This window comes from Plecotus auritus, assembly GCF_963455305.1.
Source record: "Plecotus auritus genome assembly, chromosome: 5".
NCBI lineage: Eukaryota > Metazoa > Chordata > Mammalia > Chiroptera > Vespertilionidae > Plecotus > Plecotus auritus.
The window spans coordinates 109,314,712-109,336,526 of record NC_137776.1 but is presented as its reverse complement, the minus strand read 5'-3'; the positions used below and the strand labels follow the sequence as shown (position 1 = coordinate 109,336,526).

At 43.8% G+C, this 21,815-nt stretch overlaps 1 protein-coding gene across 4 annotated transcripts in view; it reads left to right on the top strand.

Moving 5' to 3' along the window:
• AOPEP (aminopeptidase O (putative)) overlaps positions 1-21,815 on the top strand; it is a 356,743-nt gene that overhangs the window by 315,650 nt on the left and 19,278 nt on the right. For all 4 annotated transcript variants that reach the window (XM_080670042.1, XM_080670039.1, XM_080670043.1 and 1 more), the window contains one exon: positions 12,381-12,497. In XM_080670042.1, the coding sequence (XP_080526168.1) occupies positions 12,381-12,497 (117 nt within the window). The remainder of the gene's footprint in view (positions 1-12,380; positions 12,498-21,815) is intronic.

Here is a 21,815-nt window from a genome sequence, read left to right as displayed (position 1 = left end):
GCGGCGCGCGGCGGCCTCGGGACTCTGCAGCTGGCGCCCGGGACGCAGCCGGAGGAGTCCAGGCCGGTCCGCGCCCCGGCGGGAGTCTCAGTAAGTAAGTCGCCTTCCTCCCTCCGGCTCGGGCCGCCGCCCGGCCTGCCTGACAGCTGGTGTTCGTTAGGAGAACGGGGGTGGTTTCGTCTCCGGCTACCCAAACCCCTTCTCATTTTCCTCCTTGAACCTCCGTCTTTCCACCAGGGAGCTGTGGCCTGCAGGACAGCCAGGTCGGGCGCACTGTTACTCGTTCCGCTTCGTCATGCGCCGCAATTGCTCGCAGCTCCGTGGCAGTTGGCATCCCCTACTGTGGGGATAGCATATGGTGTGAATGGCAGTTCTAGTTGCCCTTAAGTTTTTCTAAAAATCTACATAAGGAAAAGTATGCTTCGGACGGGTTGTTGCCTTTGTTTGTGTGTGTGTGTGTGTATATATATATATATATGTTTTTTTTCTTTATTGATTAAGGTTGCCTTTGTTTTAATGCTTTTGTAGTTGTTATAAATGGGCGTCGGAATTGTAATTTTTTGTGTGTTATGTTTACCAAGCCTTCAAGGAAAAAAGACCAGGTAAACAAATATGCGCTCTGCTGAGCTCAAGAAAGCTCATTTGAAGGACAAACGCAGCAGGAAGAGTAACAAAAACGACTGCTTCCGGCGGGAGCCTTCCTAGGAACGTTCGCAGGTTCACTTCAGTCTCAGGAGCACCGCTCTCCGTCCCTTCCGTAGGGCTGTGTGCCGACCGAGAGGTGTATGGTCTTCGGTCCCCGTTCCTAGCAGCCGTCCTTAGATGGAGACGTGGACCCAGTGCTGGGCAGCTAACTCAGATCGTAAAGAAGCTGAATTTTACTTATTTTTTTATATTTTTATTGATTTCTGAGAGGAAGGAAGAAGGAGAGAGAGAGAGAGAGAGAGAAACATCAATGATGAGAGAGAGTCATTGATTGGCTGCCTCCTGCACAACCCCACTGGGGATTGAGCCCACAACCCGGGCATGTGCCCTTGACCGGAATCGAACCTTGGACCCCTTCAGTCTGCAGGCCGATGCTCTATCCACTGAGCCAAACCGGGTAGGGCTGCATTTTAAACTGGCTGTTACGGAAGTTTGTTTGGGTTGCCCGCAGGCCGCCTGTTCACTTATTTCTGTCTCAGCTATTATTTGTAAAGGTCTGAGTTGGGACCCTACACTGTGAAATCAGCAGGAAAGTGGTTCTCAACCTGTGAGGTTGTGATTCGTGATTTTAAAATCTGTGTCCACCTTTCCTTTTGGGGGATCTGTGATTACTGGTTATGCAAGTTCATTTGTTTTAAATTAATCAAACTTCACTTTGGGATAGAATATGTAAGTTATAATTGGTATGCTGTAACTTTGATATGTGAAAAACATAGTAGAAAATCCATTAAAATGTGAAGAGTAGACATTTTATAAAAAGATTTTACTTTTATATAAGAAAGTTTTCTAAAAACCTATGTAAAAAAACTTGCATTCCTGCCTCTTTTTTTTTTTTTAAGATAAATTCCAAATTAATACAGATAAATTAAGCTGGAATACTGAGGGAAGAGAAAATTTGGTTTTCCATAGACTGATTATTTTCTATTAAGTTTAACAACCAGAAAACTTAGAAAACCAGACGCTTTCCTGTAATTTCCAAAAGTTCTGTGCTGTTAAAACATATACCAATAAAATACTGAATTTTTCTTACATAAGCACATTATACATACGTAAAAGCAGGTATAAAATAGTAGAAATGCTAAAACTTTACATTTTTATGAAATTTCTTTAGGAATTCATTAAAAATAACTAAATAAAATCTCAAATATTGGGATTTTAAATTGCTACTAGAAAAGACATCTTAGGTTTAATCATGGTTGGACCAGCGCCTGTGAAGACCTACTAGAATTTTAGATTCATGATTAGCAATTTTTAGGATTTTTAGGCCCGTGGCTAAAACATATTTGTTTTGTATTTTTGAAGACTTACTTCTGTTGAGTGACTTTCAAGTATTTGAATTCACTTGAGAAACTATTTCCATGGCAGCAAACAAGGCCGCATTTCACATTTCCTGCTCCTACATCAGCTTCAGGCTGCTCCAGGGCCTTGAGTCCAAGTTGGAGTTTGCAGTAAAAGTAAGATTATAATGTCTGAACTTTCATTGCAGTAAAATGGCCGTTTTGCCCTAAATGAACATTTTTATAATGCTATTTCAGTCTACTTGTATAGCTGGTAGTAGTCCTATTAAAATGGGAAGTACATTAATTTATGAATTATTCAGCTGTTTGTGCATAGCATGAAACTTTGGGGTAAACAAACCTGACATCATTTCTGTCCCTGTGGTTTTATTGTTGTTTCCCATCCACTTGTTTGTTTCACCTTCCCACGTGTGTGCCTCTAGGAGACAGCCACTGCTTTTTCTTGCAGAATGCTGGCTCACTGAAATTTTCATCCCCTTCAGATGAGCTGGTCTTGAGGTGGGAGAGAGAAAAAGAAGTTAAAAATGAAGTAAATATTTCTTGAAAAGATGTGAAATTTGTTTCCTGCCTTTCTCCTGAAGTTTTAAGTCCATATCTTTTTCAAAAATACAAATTTCTGTTCTTTAAATTAATCCTTTGCTCTATTCCTCATAAAACGTCAAAATTAATCCAGGATATAAAATGTCTGGACTAGAATCCAAAAGTGTACAGGATTTGAATGAAGTTCGACTACCGTGCTTTATATGCTTTATATACATTTAAATCATTCTGTGAAAGGACACTGAGACGTTGGGTAGTAAGTTGTATAGTACTCTCAACACATTTTTATTACACAAAAACAACTTCTTTATTTTTCAGCAATAACTCATTTGGTTTGACTCCTTACCCTCTTCCATCTCACTCCCTACAATTCCTCTTTAGTTGTGGTCAGCTATACATATATTTAAGGATATGTTTCTTTGTCTACTTTATGACAGAAACCACAATAAATTGTGGACATGTGGCTAAAATTTATGCTTAGTTTGGACTTGGTAGAAAATATGGAAAGAATATTAGAAAATAAAATCTGACCAAAAAGATGGTTAGGTTGTTTTGTCTATGGGCCTATGAAGAAGTAAGGGCAGGAACTAGGAGTATGGGATGTTTGTATTTTAGACTATAATAAACACCCAAGAGTGAAATTTGTTTATAAGTTATGTTCTATGCTTAAAAATATGTTGAGTGTGTATCCATGCCTGACTTGTTTGTCTAAGCTGAGAACCAGAGTGATTGACTTGGTTTCTCTCTGGTCCTTTTCTTTTGTTTTTTTTTCTTACCTTGCAACTCTTGTTAGTATCATTGTGTCTAAGTGCTTGTGGCTGCTTTTTTCCAGCTGTTAATTTTAATAATTTGAAAAAGCTTAAGTCTTTTATGACAAGTTTAAACAAGGAGGCTATGGAAAGCAAAGGGAAAGATCTCTCTTAGTTATAGTATTGAGTTTTTCCACTTAGAGCACTCTAATTTATTAGCTTTTTAAAAACATTGCAGAGCCATCATTTCACTGATCATAGTTGATTACAATTGAAGAGACATTTCAGTTATTTTACCATTAGTTTTTAAAATAAGAATCATCTACCACATTGGTTGTTACTCAGAATGTTTATAAAACTTTCTAAGTTGATATATTTGAATGTGTGTATTTTGTGTATTTTTTTTTTAGTTTCGAAGTGAGAATCACTTCTGGCCTGAATTTTCATTTGTCGATTTATAAATTATCTTTTAATAGATTTACTTAACTCACCAAATTGCTGATTGATAGCTATCTTGTAATTATTTTTACTGTGTTACTCCATTGTACTGGATAGGACATTAAGGACATGAAGTCCTTCATTTAAATTTGACAAACTTGTATCGGGCATGCTACAGGTGGTGCATGAAATGAGCAACATTGGGTTCCATTCTTTAAGGAGTTGCCTTAAAAGTGTACATTCTTTTTATAGAGGTTAACATATAGTTTTGTTTGAACTCAGTTATTCATTGTTTAAACTTAAAAGAAGAGTCTGTTTTTATTCCTAAGATTCTGAAGAACATATTTTCAGTAAGAGCTTAGTTTTTTTCCTATTTGCTAATCAGTCACCTGTAATTTAGAAGAAAATCTGTTTTCAGACTGAATATTCCTAAGGATTGCATATTTGTGCATATGAACACCTTAATTTTGTGCATACTATGAATATATATAGATCACTTTTCAACAGGAACATAAGGCAATATGTTGCAAAGAAGAACCTAATGTTGATACAGTTATTTACTAAAAGTGTTAAATTTGTAATAAGTAATCCCACACAAACTGTCTCATTGTGACATAGTGGGAGTAATAGGAAGAAATTTGGGGTTTGAGTGAAATTACAGTTACTGTTTTTTTTTCCCTTTGCAAAAAAAAAACCTGAAAACACTTAAATTCTAGTTCATTTAATATTGTAAGTGACAACATGATAGTCTGGGCATAAGACTGACCCACTGCTCTATGTATGTTGCTCACACAGAACTTATGCCTTATATTCAATGGCATTAGCATTCATCTCTTTGTAGAAGTATTGGAATCAGAACAGTTGAAATCTATGCTGTTTTCAAGTATTATTGTTAAGACTAAGAATCAAAAGGCACTGATAGGTTTCTAGGTGCAAACCTGTGTGAGTGGGAGGGCCTGTCTGTAACCTAGACCTGCTTTGTTTGAAGGCCCTGGTTTCCGCTCAGCACGTCCTTGGAGCCTGTGCTTCAGTCATTTACAGATTTCAGTGCTCCCAGATTAGATCACAGCACTGAATTTCTTCATAAAGTAGATCTTCCCTCCAGTGCGTAAACTTTGGGGAAATTTTTTTCATCATGATTTAAGAAAAATGGTTCAGCTTGAGCTGGAGGCAGGAAAAAAAGGAAACATGAAAAAGACCAGGCAGCTGGGGTACGTTACTCAGAGAAAAAATGGACTCGAAGAGTTACTTAATTATTATTTACACAAATCCAAACACATTCTATAATCTGTCCCTAACTTTGACCCCCCACTTAATAACATTTCTTGCTATCTTACCATATTACAGAAAATTCCATTTTATTCTTTTTAATAGCTGCATAGTATTCCGTTGTGTGATTATATCCCATTTGTGTGCCCTTATTTTGACACACAAAACCAGCTGACAGTTTTCAGTCATGATGTACCTTAGAGTGTCATAAAGTAGTATATAACTAGAATTTTGAATTAGGAAATACCACTGTTTATAAGTTAGGAACTCAGATTTATAAAATGTATATGCTTATTCGGGATAAATACATCAGTTATTAAATACAATATTATTAACTTAGGCAAGAGCATTAATTCTAAAGAAATTAAAAGAAGCAGATTTAGCCCTAACAGGTTTGGCTCAGTGGGTAGAGTGTCGGCCTGCGGACTGAAGGGTTCCAGGTTCTATTCCAGTGAAAGGCATGTACCTTAGTTGCAGGCACATCCCCAGTAGGGGGTGTTGCAGGAGGCAGCTGATCGATGTTTCTCTCTCATCGATATTTCTAACTCTCTATCCCTCTCCCTTCCTCTCTGTAAAAAAATCAATAAAATATATATATATTTTTAAAAAGCTGTAAGAAACCAGAGTTTTTAAAAAAAAGCAGATTTAATGAAAACAAAACAAAAAAACCTGCAAATACAAGACAAATTGAAAGTGTTCTCCGATACTAATTCTTTAGAAAGCCTGAATCAAGCTCGACATGGAGCATGCCATTGTTGTCATGGCCAGTGAATGGGCTGGGTCACTTAGGAATTTAGTTTCTTCTTCATGAGCAATGATTTTCTTCAGAAGCATAAAACTCAGGTAAGGAATGGCCCCCTTGGCTATTGGTCTTACAGGTTCCTGGGGGTAAGTGAGGGGAGGCAAGCACGAAGATCCCAAGCATCCCTTATAAAATACTTAAGATTTTTCTACTTGAGTGTTTACAACGGTTTATTTTCTAATATGTGTAATATAAACATTAGTGTGCACATGGTTATGAGATCCAACTGGCATTTTATATAGTTTAAATAATATGCTTTGTCAGATTGCATATAGTTTGAGTAATAACTTTTATAAAAGTTAGGGAAATGTTAGCACATGAAAATTTGACCCTTATAATCTAGAAACGTAAGAATAATTTGTGCCAGTGAATTTTGGATACTGTTTGCTAGTGATGGTATCTGTTTTCGTCACTTTTGGGAGCACTGTGACCAAGCCAAGGCTCAGAAGTGCAGCAATCTTTTTAAAATGCAGCTGTTAGAACCGTTTCCCAAGAATATAGTAAATATGCCTTTTCCTATGTTTAGTGAATTACACGAATATTTGCTTCTGCTTGAATGTTCTTTCTCAAATTTGACTAAAGAATGTTTGATAATTAAAAATAATGATTCTGCTGGACGGATATATGCCCCTTGGTGGTTTTATTTTGAAGAAAGTTATTTTCATTTCTAATTATTTTATTGTGACTCTTATTTGCTGGTAAATTAAATTTATGTCCCCAAAATTATGTGAACTATAAACTTTTATACTTCACAGTTCTTTAAAATGTGTTAAGATTTCTCTTTCACCTGTAAAGGATGGTTTTTCTTTTGTAACTTTTGTTTTCAGCTTGGTTTTGGTTGTTTTTCCTGTATACAAGTTACTAGTTTAGACTAAAGATGTTTAATATCATCATGATACTCTAGTTGACAGCTATTCTTGGGCAGACACTTGCCAATGCGCATATTATTAAACAGTTCATTTTTGACAGTTAAAAATGTTTATCATTAGGAAAACGATAGATGAAAGAAGATTATATACTAACATGGTCTTGTTAGTGTTTGAGGTGGGCAGGGTCAGCTGCAATGCCAGCGTTCTGATACTTTCAGGATTTTGTGTTCCTTTTTGGGTTGTGAGGAAGAACTCTTGTTTTGAGGAACTTCCTCAATTATATTTTAATTTTAACCCATTTTCAAAAATCTTAAGAAAACTTATACAACTTAGAGATTTCTACTTATTTTATTTTGGTTCAGAGCAGTGTCTGAAAGGTGACATGTTTTCAGTTCTGTCTTGTGTCCTGCAGTCAGTCCCTTTGCCCCTAAGGAGAAAACTGTGTGAATGGCAACTGTTTGCTCTTATACCTGTGGATTGTGGGGGCACCTGAGGGTGGCTATTGGGTGTGTTTTCTGGGAGGAGTTGGAAGGAAGGTGTTGGTTTTGGAGAAGTCTTATAAAAAGCATTGTGTATCTCTGGGATTACCTTTTTAATCCAAGGGGCAAAGGAGAACTGCGGTCTCCATTGTGCCCTGTGCCAGAAAGCCTTCCGCATGGGACTCTCAGAGGTCAGCCGCTTGAGTCTGGTTTGGACCCTGCTTGTGTTGAATTTCAGCCAGCAAGTCTCCGGCATACGGGAGAATTTGAGATTTCTCCCTCCCCCATTTCTTCTCTTTTTGTTCAGTGTAAACAGTTCCTGCCATAGAAACATAGACAAATATAGCAGAGAATGCTTTTCTGGAAGAAGAATGCTCCCTAAGCATTTTTTAACCATTTTTGGGAAGAATTGATCTTTGTGTGTATTTCAGACAGACTGAAAGAGAGGGAGGGGCTGTTGCTGTAAATTGAAGTGACATCATAAGTATTGCCCCCATTGATCTGCTTTTAGTCTCCAGCCAGGATAAAAGGAAATGGCATCAGGGAGGAAGCATGCTTCATTTAGGCACAGATCCCAGAGTGATAATGGGGTAATAATAGAACTCACACCACTGTCAGTCGGAGGCTGCATTAGTCTCAGGCTCCTTCCTTGTCTGGGAGCCGCTCAGAGACTTCCTTCGCGGCTGCCGCGCGTCAGCTGGGACTTGAGGGAGGTGACCTCCTGTGCGTTTGGAGGGGTGTGGACAGTGGGGCTCAGATGTTGTGCACCCAGTTCCTTGTGTCGGGACCTGCCTGCACAAGGTCAGTAGTGAGCTGGGTCGGTGACATTTTCTACAGGAAGCGAGCTGGCCTTTTCAGATCTTGCTAATGGAAGGAGCAGTGGAGGGCCAGTCGCATGGGTGGTCCTTCTGGGAGCAGGAGTGAGTGGCATCCCTGACAGCAGAAAAGGCTCTGGAAGAGTCAGGGTGTGCTTTCTTTTGCTGCTTGTAGACTGGGAGGGTGGGCTTGGAAAATTCATATTTTCTTCCCAAGAGTCTAGAAACTTCAAAAGCTATTCAGAGTTATGTGGCTTGCCTCAGTTCTTAAGTTGACTGGGAAAAATACCAGGGAGACTTTTCTTTTGCTTTGTAAATTTCTGGGTAGTTAGCAACTGTGGACTCCTCCACGGTCAGCGCAAGAATACAGACCACTAAATCTTTAACAAATGGCATTTGCATTGCCTGACTCCTTTAGTATTTTGGTGGTTTTTTTTTTTTTTTTTGTATTTGAATAAGCTTTACAGTGTTGTGGAATTCTCTATTTCAAGTACCCACATGACTTTGGCACCTCATAGCCTTATTTTGTCTAAGTGTTGAGGCAGATGCATTTTAAAAATACCAAACTGGTTTCCATGTGGAAAAAATAGTAACTCCTTGTTTGTGCAAAGGAAAGGACTTTCTACTCCTGTTACTGTCGAACTGTGGCTGTGAGCACCATTAGACCTTCAGAAATAAAGGCAAGTTCTTTTTATAATGTTTGACGGAGCTGCTTTCTAATGAGATAATGCTCTGAACCGTGTACAGTATTTTTCTTAATCACTCTGTACTGTGACTAAAGCCATGTTGGTCTCTCAGAACTACTGTACTAAATCACAGTGGGCCTAGAAGTCACGTGACATTTAATTTGATTTCTGTGTGGAGGAGGGGAATGACCCACACAACATTTCCTGTTCTCACCGCACCATCCGAGCACATTGGAGTGCATCTCTCTCAGTTGCTTTGCAAACTTTTGGTTTATTACATAGTATTTTTTTTTCATCATATGGTGGCTTTACAGGGAGTAAATGATTATTTTACAAAGAGGAATGTTCTCTATTAAAATGAGCTACTTACCACATTTTTGCTTTAATATCCTCCTCTAAGGTCTGTAATCTAAAAATTGTGTAATGTTTACTTGCTCATTTGTGAATGAAAGATACTTAGTTTTATTGTCTGTACTAAAATATTTGATCACTGATTTTTCTCCGTTTTTCTCATTGCTTAGAAACTACGTTTTTCCCTGGCAAATTAGAAGAGTTGGAGTTGAAAGGCAGGTGACTACAGGTTGTTAACTGAGTGAGACTCACTTGCACAAGCCCATTCTGGAGTGGGCCGGGCAACCCTGGGGCATTATGGTTATGGAGGGAGGGCTGTTCTCACGCCTGCGTGGGGTCCTCTGCCTTCTTCCACCTCTGAACAGGCCGGCTCTTGCCACAAAGCAGTCTGCGGTGCCTCTGTGCCCAGGAGGGCTACCTGGCGCGCTGTGTGCGTGCCTGCTCTTTACCTCTCTCTAATTAGAGCAAATTAAACTTATTAAAAACCTCCTCCATTCCATCTCTGCTGTTTATCTTTAGTCAGGGGCTTAGCTTTAAGTGTTTCCCATTGTGTAAAATCGGGAGAGGACAGACACGTTCAGGGATCCTTTTGTTCAGTCTCTGTGTGCAGATGCATGGACTGCTTGGAGAAAGGTCACAAGAGACATAAAAGGGTGACTCCAGATGTTTCCATGGGCTCACATAGTAGTGATTCTTCCATTTCAAACTGGAATTGCCTTAATTGATTAAACCCAGTTAGGTGAAGTCGAGGACTGAGCTAATCTTCCTCAGGGGCTTCTTTCCTCTGTGGGTCTCCCGTTTAAACCAAGTCCAACGCGAGTTCTAACAATAGGGCCTGTTTGTGTGGACACAGAATAGGGGGGGTGCTTTTCTTTCTACTCTGTCTTCTCTGTAATTCTGCCAATTGCCCAAGCTGGTTCCTGCTGTATTTAGTCGGTGAACCAGACCCCACCCCCAGCCGCTGGGTGTTCTTGCCCTTTCCCAGAACCCATCTTCTGCACCCAGTGTGGCCTCAACATTTGAGCTGTTGCTACCCTGGGCTTGGCTGCACCATTTTTGAGAATGCCTGTGGGGGCGCAGGGCTGGGCGGCCACTCTGACCCATTCTGGGGCCCTGCCCTCCCCTCTCCTCTCCACCCCCTACTGAGGCAGGTGGGCTGCTGCTCCAGGGGTGCCCAGGCCAGGCCACCTCGGGGTAGTGGTTGTGTGGACCATACTTGGGAAAGGGATGAGTAAGGTAGAAGAGACTTTAGTGGGGGATAAAGGGCAGGCTTTGTGAAGAGGCTGGAGGACAGCCGGGGAGTGACCTGAGGGGGCACTCGGGGCCAGGCTGGATGAACCCTTCCCATCCCCTGGGACCTCAGGGAAGGAAAATCCAGAGAGGGAGGCTGCAGGGCAAGATGGACAGGAAGGAGGGCCAGGCAGCCTGGGTGCTGGCCGAGCTGCCGAGCCTGGGGTAGAGCACCCTGAGTACTCACCAGCCAAGGGCTCATGCTGTGACCGGGTGGGGAGGCTCCAGAGGCTGATGGCCCTGGATTTATTCTGTTTTGTAAAACAGCAGATTTCTCTTAATATCGTAAAAGTGGGCTCATGTTCTAAAACTATAGAAAATGGAAAATTGGCATTTTTGTTTCTGGTTGTTATGTAGTAACTAGAGGCCCGGTGCATGAAATTTGTGCACAGGTAGGGTCCCTAGGCCTGGCCAGCGATCAGGGCTGATTGGGGCCTTCCAGCTGCCAGCTGGAGCCTTCCTTCGTTCCACACCACCCTCTGGTGGTCAGTGCATGTCATAGCGAGCAGTCAAACTCCTGAGGGGACACTTTACATATTAGCCTTTTATATACATAGATTATTTTAAAGTATCTTATATGCACATGACTCCCCTGGAAGGAAATTGTCAGTTGTCTCCAAGTCCCTGGGGGCTTCGTGTTGGTTGTAACCCTCTGTGTTAGCTGAAGGCACCTGATTCCTCCTGTCAGCCTGAGGCGATCCACAGGATCTTGGGTGCATGGAGCGATGTTATGAAATAAAAATGCCCGAGAAACCAGGGATGTGTGTCTGTGTGCCTGTGGGGAAGTGGGGTTATAGAACTTAGGAGGGTGAGGTGTGGACATACAAAAAATGCTTTCTTTGTGGAATTACGTGGTGAGCGTTGTACCTGAGGTTCACCTGGTTTCCCCACGTGCATTCTGGGAAAGGGGGGCAGGCAGAGTGCACACTTGGGGGGACAGAAAGGTAAAGAGAGGTGGGGAGAGATGCCAATAATATTTAAAGTTTCTTAAGAATAACAGAAAGTAGGGATTAAAATCCAGTGTTCTTGTGAATGTTCTGTTGGCCTAGCATGGATTTGCAGTCTTGTAAGTTTGGGTTCATTGACAGATGCTCAGGGCATAAGTAGGGAAGAAATAAGGGTGAATGGCGAGAGTAGTGTCATTCATAGTAATAATTTTAAAACCTTGATTTTAGAATATTTTTCAGCTCCTACAAAATGTATTTTAAATGCATTCTTTCTCCTCTTATAGTTTGTGAGAGCTCTCTGCTCTAGGGGCGGAACTAGGCATTGCAGCACAATAATGACTAAGGCAGATACTCTATCTTCTTGGATTCACAATGTTTGTTCATAAACTGTTCATTACTTTTGTACCATATAAAAACGCCCTTCTCTCCGTCCTTTACTATGTAACACCAATTTTTACCTACCCTGTGTGAAAACTTAGGAATATGGGGGACTGTGTGTGTGATCATATTTACAACATTTTAAAAAATTTTAATGGAATAATAAACATGGTTTTTATAAGGGAGTGTTTGTGAGACATGCTCTCCATTTCTTGGTGCACATTGGCAAGGTTCCAGTGGTGAGGAAGAAAATCTGAAAGCAGCTTACTTCTGTTAAACTTCCATGCCTAAGATCAGGCGGTTCCTGGAATCTTGGTCTAGGTCAGTGGTCGGCAAACTCATTAGTCAACAGAGTGGCAAACCATGGCTGCAGCTCGCGAGCCACGGTTGGCCGACCACTGGTCTAGGTTAAATGACATTTTTGGCATATGTTTACCATAAAGAAAGGGATCTAATCAACCATGAGGATGTTTTATGAAGATAAATATAGTTTTTGTCATTTCACAGTGTCTGTATATTAAATCATCACATTGTACACCTTAAAAAAAACACAACCTAAAAAAAAAGGTAAACACAGTTTTGCTCTGTTCTGAGGGTACAAGGTAAGTCCTGAGGATCGGCTAGAGTCCGTCTTCAGGCTTCCCGTCCTCTGACACTTGATGAATACCTGGCTGCCCTGGGCTTGCTGTCTTTGTTCTAAATGTCTGTGTTTTATTCCTTGTAAGCTGAATGGCATTTTCACTGGCTATTCGGTGTGCCCTCAGCTCCTTCCAGACCAGCTGGTTTTACTTCTGGAGCATCTGTTGGAGCAGAAGACTCTGAACCCCAGAACTCTGCGAAGCCTCGAAAGGACATACTGCCTCTCCCAGCAGGATGCAGAGGTAACAGGACTGCCCTCAGCGTAAACAGTGGGGCCCTCGTGTTGTGAACAGTGTGGTCCCAGAGCTTCCTAGACTGTGGAGCTGCACTGCGATTTCCATCAGCAGTCCCCCCCTCCTCCCCCCCCCCTCCGCTGTGTGCCTGTGAGTGAAGAGCAAACCCTTGCAGCCAAGTGGAAGCTGCTCCCTGGTTGGGCTCCCTCCAGCAGGGGGCCCCAGGACCTGCTTATTACCACGTTTTCCCTCTTTAAATCATAAGGACGGACACAGTCTCCTAAAGGAATGTGAAAGGCAGGGTGGGGCACTCCTGAGTTACAGACTGGGGCGGGTCAGCTTTGCAGGCTGGTGGCGCCATCCTGCTGCTCGAGGGGGAAATGGGAGGCCCGTGTGCCAGAACTGCTCGGTCGCCTTCAGCCAGGACAAGGAGGGAACCATGTGTAACGGAAATGAAAATGAAATCTAACAGCTGTCGGTTGAAAAGCAAAATTGGATGCTTGTGGGAAAGCAATATTATGTGGTTCTTAATATCTTTTAGCTTCTTGTAAAGATTGCACTGTGAATCCTAAGATGAGTGCCAAGGGTTTTTATGTCTATAAAATAATTATTGTATTTAGTCATCTTAAGTAAAATACAAGAAAAGTTCTTCTATGTAAAACTCCTAAATGCAGGTAAGTTTGGTTTGTGTTCAGGTGAAAATAACTGAGCATTTAAAAACTGCAGGTTTACAGGGTGCCCATCAGGCACACATGGCTGTTGAGCTTTTGATCTGTGGCTCTGGGTGTAAAAGGCACAGTGGATACTGAAGACGTAGTGTGAAAAAAAGCAAAATACCCTACTAATAATTTCTTCTTATTGGTTAAACTGTCAAAATGATATTTTGGGTTAAATAAAATGCTATTAAAATTAATTTCACAATCATTATAAAATGGGGTAAATGGAGAAAAGATAGCTCATTATTAGATTAAAAGGTAAGTTGGACATAGCTTTACCTTTTTTCTTGATCCTCACCAAAGGGCATGTTTTCATTGATTTTTTTTTTTTTTTAGAGAGGGAGGAAGGGAGGGGAAGAGAGAGAGAAACATCAATCTGTAGTCTCCTGTTCGTACCCCAATCAGGTATTGAACCCCAAACCTAGACATGTGCCCTGACTGGGAATTGAACCCACAGCCTTTTGGTGTATGGGACGATGCTCGAACCAGCTGAGTAACCTGGCCAGGACCATTGTTTTACATTTTAAAGCTCCATAAATTCAGGAGTTAATTGAAAACCTTCAGAGAAGACATATATAGCTTCAGAAGACACAGATCAGATGTGCTGTTTATTTCAGCTCTTATATTTTTGTTTACAGGTGTTTCCAAATGCCAGTCCATTATTTTTATTTTTATTTTTTATTTTATTTTTTTTGTAAAAAGAACAGCAAGGCCCATTTTTTTAAAATAAATCTTTATTGTTCAGATTATTACAGGTGTTCCTCTTTTTTCCCCCGCATAGCTCCCCTCCACCTGATTCCCCACCCCACCCCATGCCCTTACCCTCGCCACTGTCTTCATCCATAGGTGTAGTAAGCTTTTTGTCCAATCTCTTCCCGCACCTCTCACACCCCCTCCCCCCTGAGAATTGTCAGTCCACTCCCTTTCTATGTCCCTGATTCTATTATATTCACCAGTCCATTCTGTTCTTCAGATTTTTTTATTCACCTGATTTTTAGATTCACTTGTTGGTAGGTATGTGTTTGATGTCATTTTGTTGTTCATAATTTTTATCTTTACCTTTTTCTTCTTCTTCCTCTTCTTAAAGAACACCCTTCAGCATTTCATGTAATCCTGGTTTGGTGGTGATGAACTCCTTTAGCTTTTTCTTGTCTGTGAAGCTCTTTATCTGACCTTCAACTCTGAATGATAGCTTTGCTGGGTAGAGTAATCTTGGTTGTAGGTTCTTGCTATTGATCACTTTGAATATTTCTTGCCACTCCCTTCTGGCCTGCATAGTTTCTGCCGAGAAATCACCTGACAGTCGTATGGGTGCTCCCTTGTAGGTAACTAACCGTTTTTCTCTTGCTGCTTTCAAGATTCTCTCTTTGTCTTTTGCCCTTGGCATTTTAATTATGATGTGTCTTGGTGTGGTCCTCTTTGGATTCTTCTTGTATGGGGTTCTGTGTGCTTCCTGAACTTGTAAGTCTATTTCTTTCACCAGGTAGGGAAAGTTTTCTGTCATTATTTCTTCTAATAGGTTTTCAATATTTTGCTCTCTCCCTTCTTCTGGCACCCCAAAAATTCGGATGTTGGTACGCTTAAAGTTGTCCCAGAGGCTCCTTACACTATCTTCATATTTTTGGATTCTTTTTTCTTTTTGTTTTTCTGGTTGGGTGTTTTTTGTTTCCTCATGTTTCAAATCTTTGGTTTGATTCTTGGGGTCCTTTGATTTACAGTTGAGTTTCTGTATATTCTTTATTTCAGACAGTGTATGCTTAATTTCTGACTGGTCCTTTTCCATTTTTTTGGCATTCTCATTAAGATCCTTAAAGGTCTCACTAAGTTCCTCAGCGGTTTTTAGAAGATTCTTGAGTAACCTTATAAATGTGGTTCTGAACTCTATGTCGTCCAGTAGTTTGCTTTCCTCCATTTCTCTCATTCGTGACATGTTTCTTTGTCTCCGCATTTTGCTGCTTCCTTGTGTTGATGGAGTGGCTTTGTGTGGTAGGTGACCTATAGAGGCCAGTAGCTCAGCCTCCCCAATCACCTGAGGTGGATGCCTTTGGTACACCCCTTTGTGGGCTGAGTGCAAAGTCTTGGTGTAGTTAAGCCTTGATTGCTGTTGGTACACTGGGAGGAATTGACCTCCAGGCCAATTGGATGTGAGGACCCGCTGTGTCTATAATGGAAGAACTGCTGCGCTGGAGACACGCTTATGGTGCAGGACTTGTTTCAGTGGGGCTTCGGTGCTTACTGAGTCTGCCTCTTGAATGTGTCACTTATGGATGTGAGGAGTTGAAATCTGGTGTCTCACACTGACCACTAGGTACACTGGCTTCTGGATCTCCAATGGGGTGCAGGTCAGCTACTGTCTGAGGCCACCCAGCAGGAGCTACAGCGAGAACTACAGTTTTCTCCTCTTTGCTTGGGGTTTGGAGGTTTTGGAGCTGCCTGACCTGGGCTGCAAGTTTGCTAGGTTAAGCTGCGATAGGGCAGGCCATTCATATGCTAAAGCCGCTGCTTGGAGCTTGGGTAGGTTCGTAGATTGTGCAGGGCGGGGTCTCAGGGCGTGACCAGGCTAGGGCGTGGCAAACAGCGATGGCTGCCAGTAAGCTGGCTCTGCGTCTCCGACCATGTCCCCGCGTCCCGCGCCCCAACACAATAAACAATTATTCCTGCGTGCAGCCCTGCAAGCAAGCCTCCCTCACTTTCTGACCCCACAGCAGACAGTCCAGCTTCTCCCCGTAGGAGTTTGGGTCCCCTGTGTCTCCCCAGAAACTGGAGTTCTGAGTAATCGGGAGCTTATCTCCCTTCGGGTTGAAAAAAGCAGCGCTCCCAGTCGCCCGTTGCCAGCCGGATTCGCGCGCCTCTGTACCTCAGCTTTTCAGCGCTTGTGCACCCCTCAATGCTGTTTGCTCTTTCCTTCTAGTTGTAGAACTTCCACTCAGCCAGCATTCCCGTGGTTCTGGGTGATAGACGTTTTGTCTTTTAGTTGTAGTTTTGAAATTGTTGTGCGAGGCAGCAGTTTAGGTGTTTACCTATGCCGCCATCTTGGATCCTCCAAGCCAGCCCATTATTTTTAATTAGTGTTTAAAGATGTTTCTATATACAGACATGAGGTTAAGTTTTAATCAGGGCTGAATACCGCTGAAATGCCAGGCCCCAGTGACAGGCAGTGAACAGACGAAGGCGGGAGGATCAAAGCAGGCCCCAGGCACCTGTCACTCAGCCCGGAAGCCATGAGGTGATAGACACTGTTTGCTCCCCTTCCTTTTGGCATAAAACATGTCATGTTCTTAACTTACAGCTCAGCTTAGTTGTTGTTTATAACCTCCCAAACCTTTGGAAAGCATAATAGGTGTTATTTGGTTGCTTGTCTTACAACTCACAAACTACACCATGATGCCTAAGCCAGGGCGGTCTCCTCCGCTTGGATCCTGGGGGCAGGAGACCAGGCCTGAGGCTGGCTTTGCTTGGTGTGTACAGCTAGGGTGGTTTCACGCAGTTCACCAAGACTGTGTCAGGCACTAGGGACATAGCAGAGGGCACCACAACCGAGGGCCACCCTGAGGAAGTGTATGTTCTTCTGGAAAGACAGTGCGTAAGTAAATGAACAAAACACTTTCAGGTACAAGTTACAGTGGAGGCATACAGGTGATGCTGGGCTCGTTGTCTCTAGATAGAGCACTCGGGAAAGGCCACACAGACAAGTGGCACTCGGGCCAGGACCCAAGGGGCCAGGGGTAACTTCCATACAGAGGCAGCAGCAAGTGCCACTGTGTGAGCTGGCATGTGCTAGGACAGGGATCAGCAGGCTTTGTCTGTAAAGGAACAGATAGTTAATATTTCAGGCCACACGGTTCCTGTCCCCACTGTGCACCTGTGCCGTTGTAGCATGGAAGCTGCCAGAGAGACACACGCAAGCAAACAGCCGTGCCCATTTGTCAGTAAAATTTTATGGACCCTGCAACTTGGATTCCATGTAATTACCACATCTCAAGATAATTCTTTTTGTTTTTGTCGTTCCTTCTTTGAACTGTTTTAAAACATATACAACACTCCTAGTTGGTGGGGGGGGGCTGATTGGGTCTGCCCCATCTGGAGTTTGTTGACCCCTGTGTTGGGGTGGGCAGGAGCCTGACCAAGGGGGGCCTGGAGGCCTGTGCCCCGTTGGGCTTTCATTGTAACAGGGTGCCTCCTTCCCCAGCTCTCTCGTCCTGGCATGTGGTAGGTAGTTGCACTGACAGTCCATCTCACTGGCGTTTCCTTGAAATGTCACTCAGAAGCAGAAAAGCAACAGGATTTAGGACAGTTTTCTAGAAACATGATTGGTTACGTGTGACTTACTGTGACACTGATTAGCAAGAATTTAGTAGAATAACCATCTGCCTTTATTTTAAGTGACAGAACATTTCATGGAAGAAAGGATTACTTTTTGGTGGGAAAAGTCTTGAGGGTTCTGACTTTATTCTCGGTGCTTCTCCTTGGCTGAGCCAATAGGAACAGTCTCTTTCAGTCATTATCAGGGCTCTCAAATGTGTAGTAAATGGCAAGCCTTTGAGAGCTGGCAGAGACCCTGGCGTGTGGCAGGCTGTGGAGTGCCCTGGGGAAAGTGCTCTGTGCAGGTGCTGCCTCGTGCCCCTGGGACCGTAGTGCTGGATGGGGTGTCTATGTGAAACCCAGCACAGAGCAGGGAGTGCGCATGACCGGGGCGGGTCTGTTCCCGTATTTCCTAAGGCATAGGAAGGCCCCCTTACTCTCCTTTGGACTGGCGTTTTTCCTGAGAGCACATACTCATGGGAAGTCACTTTCTGAGGGGTGAGCCTCTTATTTCACATGTGACCTTGAAGCTGAGTCTCACTGCTCATTCCCGATCACCCCATCTCTTCAGAGCTCTTGTTGGCAGGTGGACGCTCTCCATGCATCACCCAGCCTCACTCCTGTGAGTGAGGAGCCTGTCCTAGCACAGACCAGGGCCCTCCATTCAGTAGCTGTTTCAGCTGCTTCTCAGTCTTCCCCCTCCCCCGCTCCTTCCTTCCTCCTTCCTTCTCCCTTCTCTTTGTGTGTGGACGGGTGCAAGCCCATTTGGAAGTTTATTTTTAGTAATTCTCTTTATGTGGTTCAATATTTGTGTTACTTGTGCTGCTCTGTGCTTGGTTGTGTTCACAGGATGTCTGGTCTGGTACCAGAGTTGCTGAGCATGATGCCTGGTCTGTGTTGCCCACCAGTTTTTTTCACGTCTCAGGTGGTAGGTTACACGGCCTGTCCTCCATGTGATGTGAGTCCCCAGGTCTGCTCTGGGGAAAGGGATACCATGTGTTCGGAGTCTTAAAGGAAAAGTGCATAAGGATGAACAGAGTAAAGCATCCATCCTAAGCCACCCCAGCCTTGTGGCCACTCCGCCTCTGGAAAGTGGGGCTCTGCTGGGGATGTTCGGGTTCCTGGGCCTGGAGAGGAATGCTAGCTGTGGGGTCAGCCACCTCTTACATCCCGAGTCCGACACGACTAGCCAGATGCCAGCTCCTCTAACCAGGACGGAAAAGGAGCTGAAGGGAAGCTTAGTTCATAGAAATATTTGTCTTCGTTTTTTGTTTGTTTGTTTGTTTGTTTTCAAATTTTTATTAAGGTATTATATATGTACATATCTTACCATTGCCCCCCCCCACCCCACTCCCATACATGCCCTCACCCCCCAATGTTTTGCATCCGTTGGTTACTCTTATATGCATGCATACAAGTCCTTCAGTTGATCTCTTATTTCCCCCACCTCTCCCTAACCTTACCGCTGTAATTAGACAGTCTGTTTGATGCTTTACTGCCTCTGTAACTATCTTTTTGTTCATCAGTTTATAATGTTTTTCATTATCCCCAAATGAGTGAGATCATGTGGTATTTTTCTTTCATTGACTGGCTTATTTCACTTGTCTTCGTTTTTGAGCATATTGGCTCAACTAGAGCCATAAAAGTTTAAAAATATATTGGACATGGATTCTTGGAACCAAAGACATTTTCTAAGATCCCATTTTAAGTCATGAATTTCTGCCCTCTGTAGCAGGTCTCCTAAGCTGTAAAAGAGCTGGCCCCCTGGTAGTGAGCAAAGATCCATGGAATGTGGCTGTGTGACCTTTTTTCCCCGAGCACAGGGCTGACCTTGAATCAACTTTATTTCTACAGGCTGCAGTTGGCACTTCAAAATTGGGGACACAACTCAAGTTAATTTTTTGAAAGTTCAGAAACAGCAACTCATCACCTTAACTGTCTTAGAGGGAGGGAGTGGAGGACATGGCTCAGAAAGACCCCACGGTAGCATGCCCTGTTCTGATGTTGCGACGGGTGAATTGAGCAAGAAAGTAATTTTCTGGGAGAGGCCGTTAGCGGTTTGTCCTCTCACTGTGTTTGGGAAACACTGCTGGTTGAAAGGAAGAGCCGCCTCAGTCAGGTTGGAGTGCAGAATGAGGGGATCGTGTCCCTGACTTCCTGCCAATCTGTCTATCAGGGGCACCACCTGTGGCAGATACCTGTTCGTGTGCGTGTGAGCAACTCTTCCATGTTTTGATCTTGTGGAGAGCTCAGGCTGAGCACCTGGTGTTGGCCCAGGCATTGACTTCACAACAAATGTACTTGGGCCCAGGTCCCAACACTTTGCTCCCCTCCTGGCCCGTTTTCCTCGTCTGCATAGCAGTGCCTAGACAAGGCTGCGGGCTCCTGGCTGTTTGACTGCAGCCAAGTGGCAAAGAATGTTTCATGACACTGTCTTGACTCTTATATTTTCTATTATTTCCTGTTTTGTTTACTTAAAAAAAAAAGTGCATTGTGATGCAGCAAATTGCTTTTAAAATGCCGTACCAGTGGTCAGCAAACCGCAGCTCGCGAGCCACATGTGGCTCGCGAGCCGCCGTTTGCTGCTCTGTTGACTAATGAGTTTGCTGACCACTGCCATAACCCCTTCACAGGATTGTCGTGAGAAAAGTTGGTGAGCATCCAAGGTCATGTGACTTCTGTTGAGAGATTCATTATCTCTCAATTGGTGTAAAATGGTCAGATTTTATTATTTAGCTGATTTTTTTCCTTTTAATCTATCAGGACTGTCAGGGAGAAAAAGTATAATCTACCCAGCTGTTAGGAGCTCCTAGGCATCTGGTAAACTTTAACGAGTAAAGAATTATTGATCTGGGGGCTTGGTGGGTTTGGGGTGTGCGGGTGGAGGGGCACCTTGCTCTGACATGTGCACTGGATAATTGCCGCTGGGGGTGGGGACCTGTCCTGTGCATTGTTGGATGTTTAGCATCTTGGTGTTTGCCCATGAGATGCCAGTAGTAACCCACCCCCAGTTCTGGCATCAAAAATGTCTCCAGAACATTGCCAAATGTGTGGTGCAGGCAAAACCACTCCAGTTAGAACACGGCTCCAGCAGCCACTGCTTCACAAAGGACAGTGCTTTCACCTCGTCTCGTAGTGCCGGCCACGGCCACAGCAGCCAGGTGTAGCTAGAAAGGTGGCAGCAGCCGTGAGAGGCCACCCTCCACAGAGCCCAGAGAACGGGGCCTGGGAGAGGTGGGAACAGAATCTCTCCTGGGAAGAAGAAAGACAGAATGGCAAAACAGAAGTAGTAGGAGCAAGTACACCCGGAGGAGTCAGTCAGTCATGAGGCAAACCTGTTCCACCACAGTGCACAGCGGGCCACGCTGCTCAGCCATGGCCGGCACATTCTGCTCTGAAAAGGACACCTTCAAGGTCAATTGCAAATGGGAAAACATCCAGCCTTGCAGGCCTTCTCCACATCACTGCCTTTCCTCCACTCTGGCTGAGGAGCCCTCGAAACCCTGTGAGAAGGCCCCTCCGTGGTGGGTTCCACCTGTGCAGAGGGAGGGCACGGATTTCAGAGCATTGTCCTAAGAACCACTGTTTGCTTGAAAAGAAAACAGGACAGCATTTATTTGAAGCCCAGAGGCGGAAGTTATGATTCCCAGCATGCAATGGTCTGACAGCTCTGCTGCTCATTTCTAAATTTTATCTGGGCCAAAAGCATAGTTCTTGTGAACTGAGAGCATTTCATGATTAGCAGACCGCTGGAGAGGTGTGGACAGGGCAGAGAATCCAGGCTTAGCCAGGCGTCACATCTCTGAAGGCTGCAGTGGAGCAGCAGCTGTGGTTCAGCTCATTCCCTCCCATGACAAACCTCCTGCCAGGAGAAGGGAGGCTCTGTTCCCTTCTCCCGGTTGCTTTCCAGTAGCATCCGGCCAGTTTAGAGGACAGGTGAGGTGTAATCTCTGGCTCTATTGCCATTTCAGGAAGTTCACCAGTTTCTGTTAGTAAGATGCCTTGTCGTGAACTTGGTGCCTCCTTCCTCTTTGGTCCGCTCCATGGGAATCTAAGCAGCATAGAGGCTGACTGGCCTTGCTGAGCACAGGCCCTGTATCCCATGTCTTGTCTGAGGTAGCCTCTGGGTGGTTGGGCAGACGAGGGTCTGCGAGAAGCCCCGCCCAGTCTTAGTGCTGCCCTAGCCTGGCTGTGCATCTTCCTCCCTCCCAGAGGTCTCCCTGGGTGCACCCATGTCCCGGAGCCTCCCAGGTCCTCCCCTCCCAGGTCATGACCTGTATTGTCAGGAGGCACCGTCCTGACAGATGGA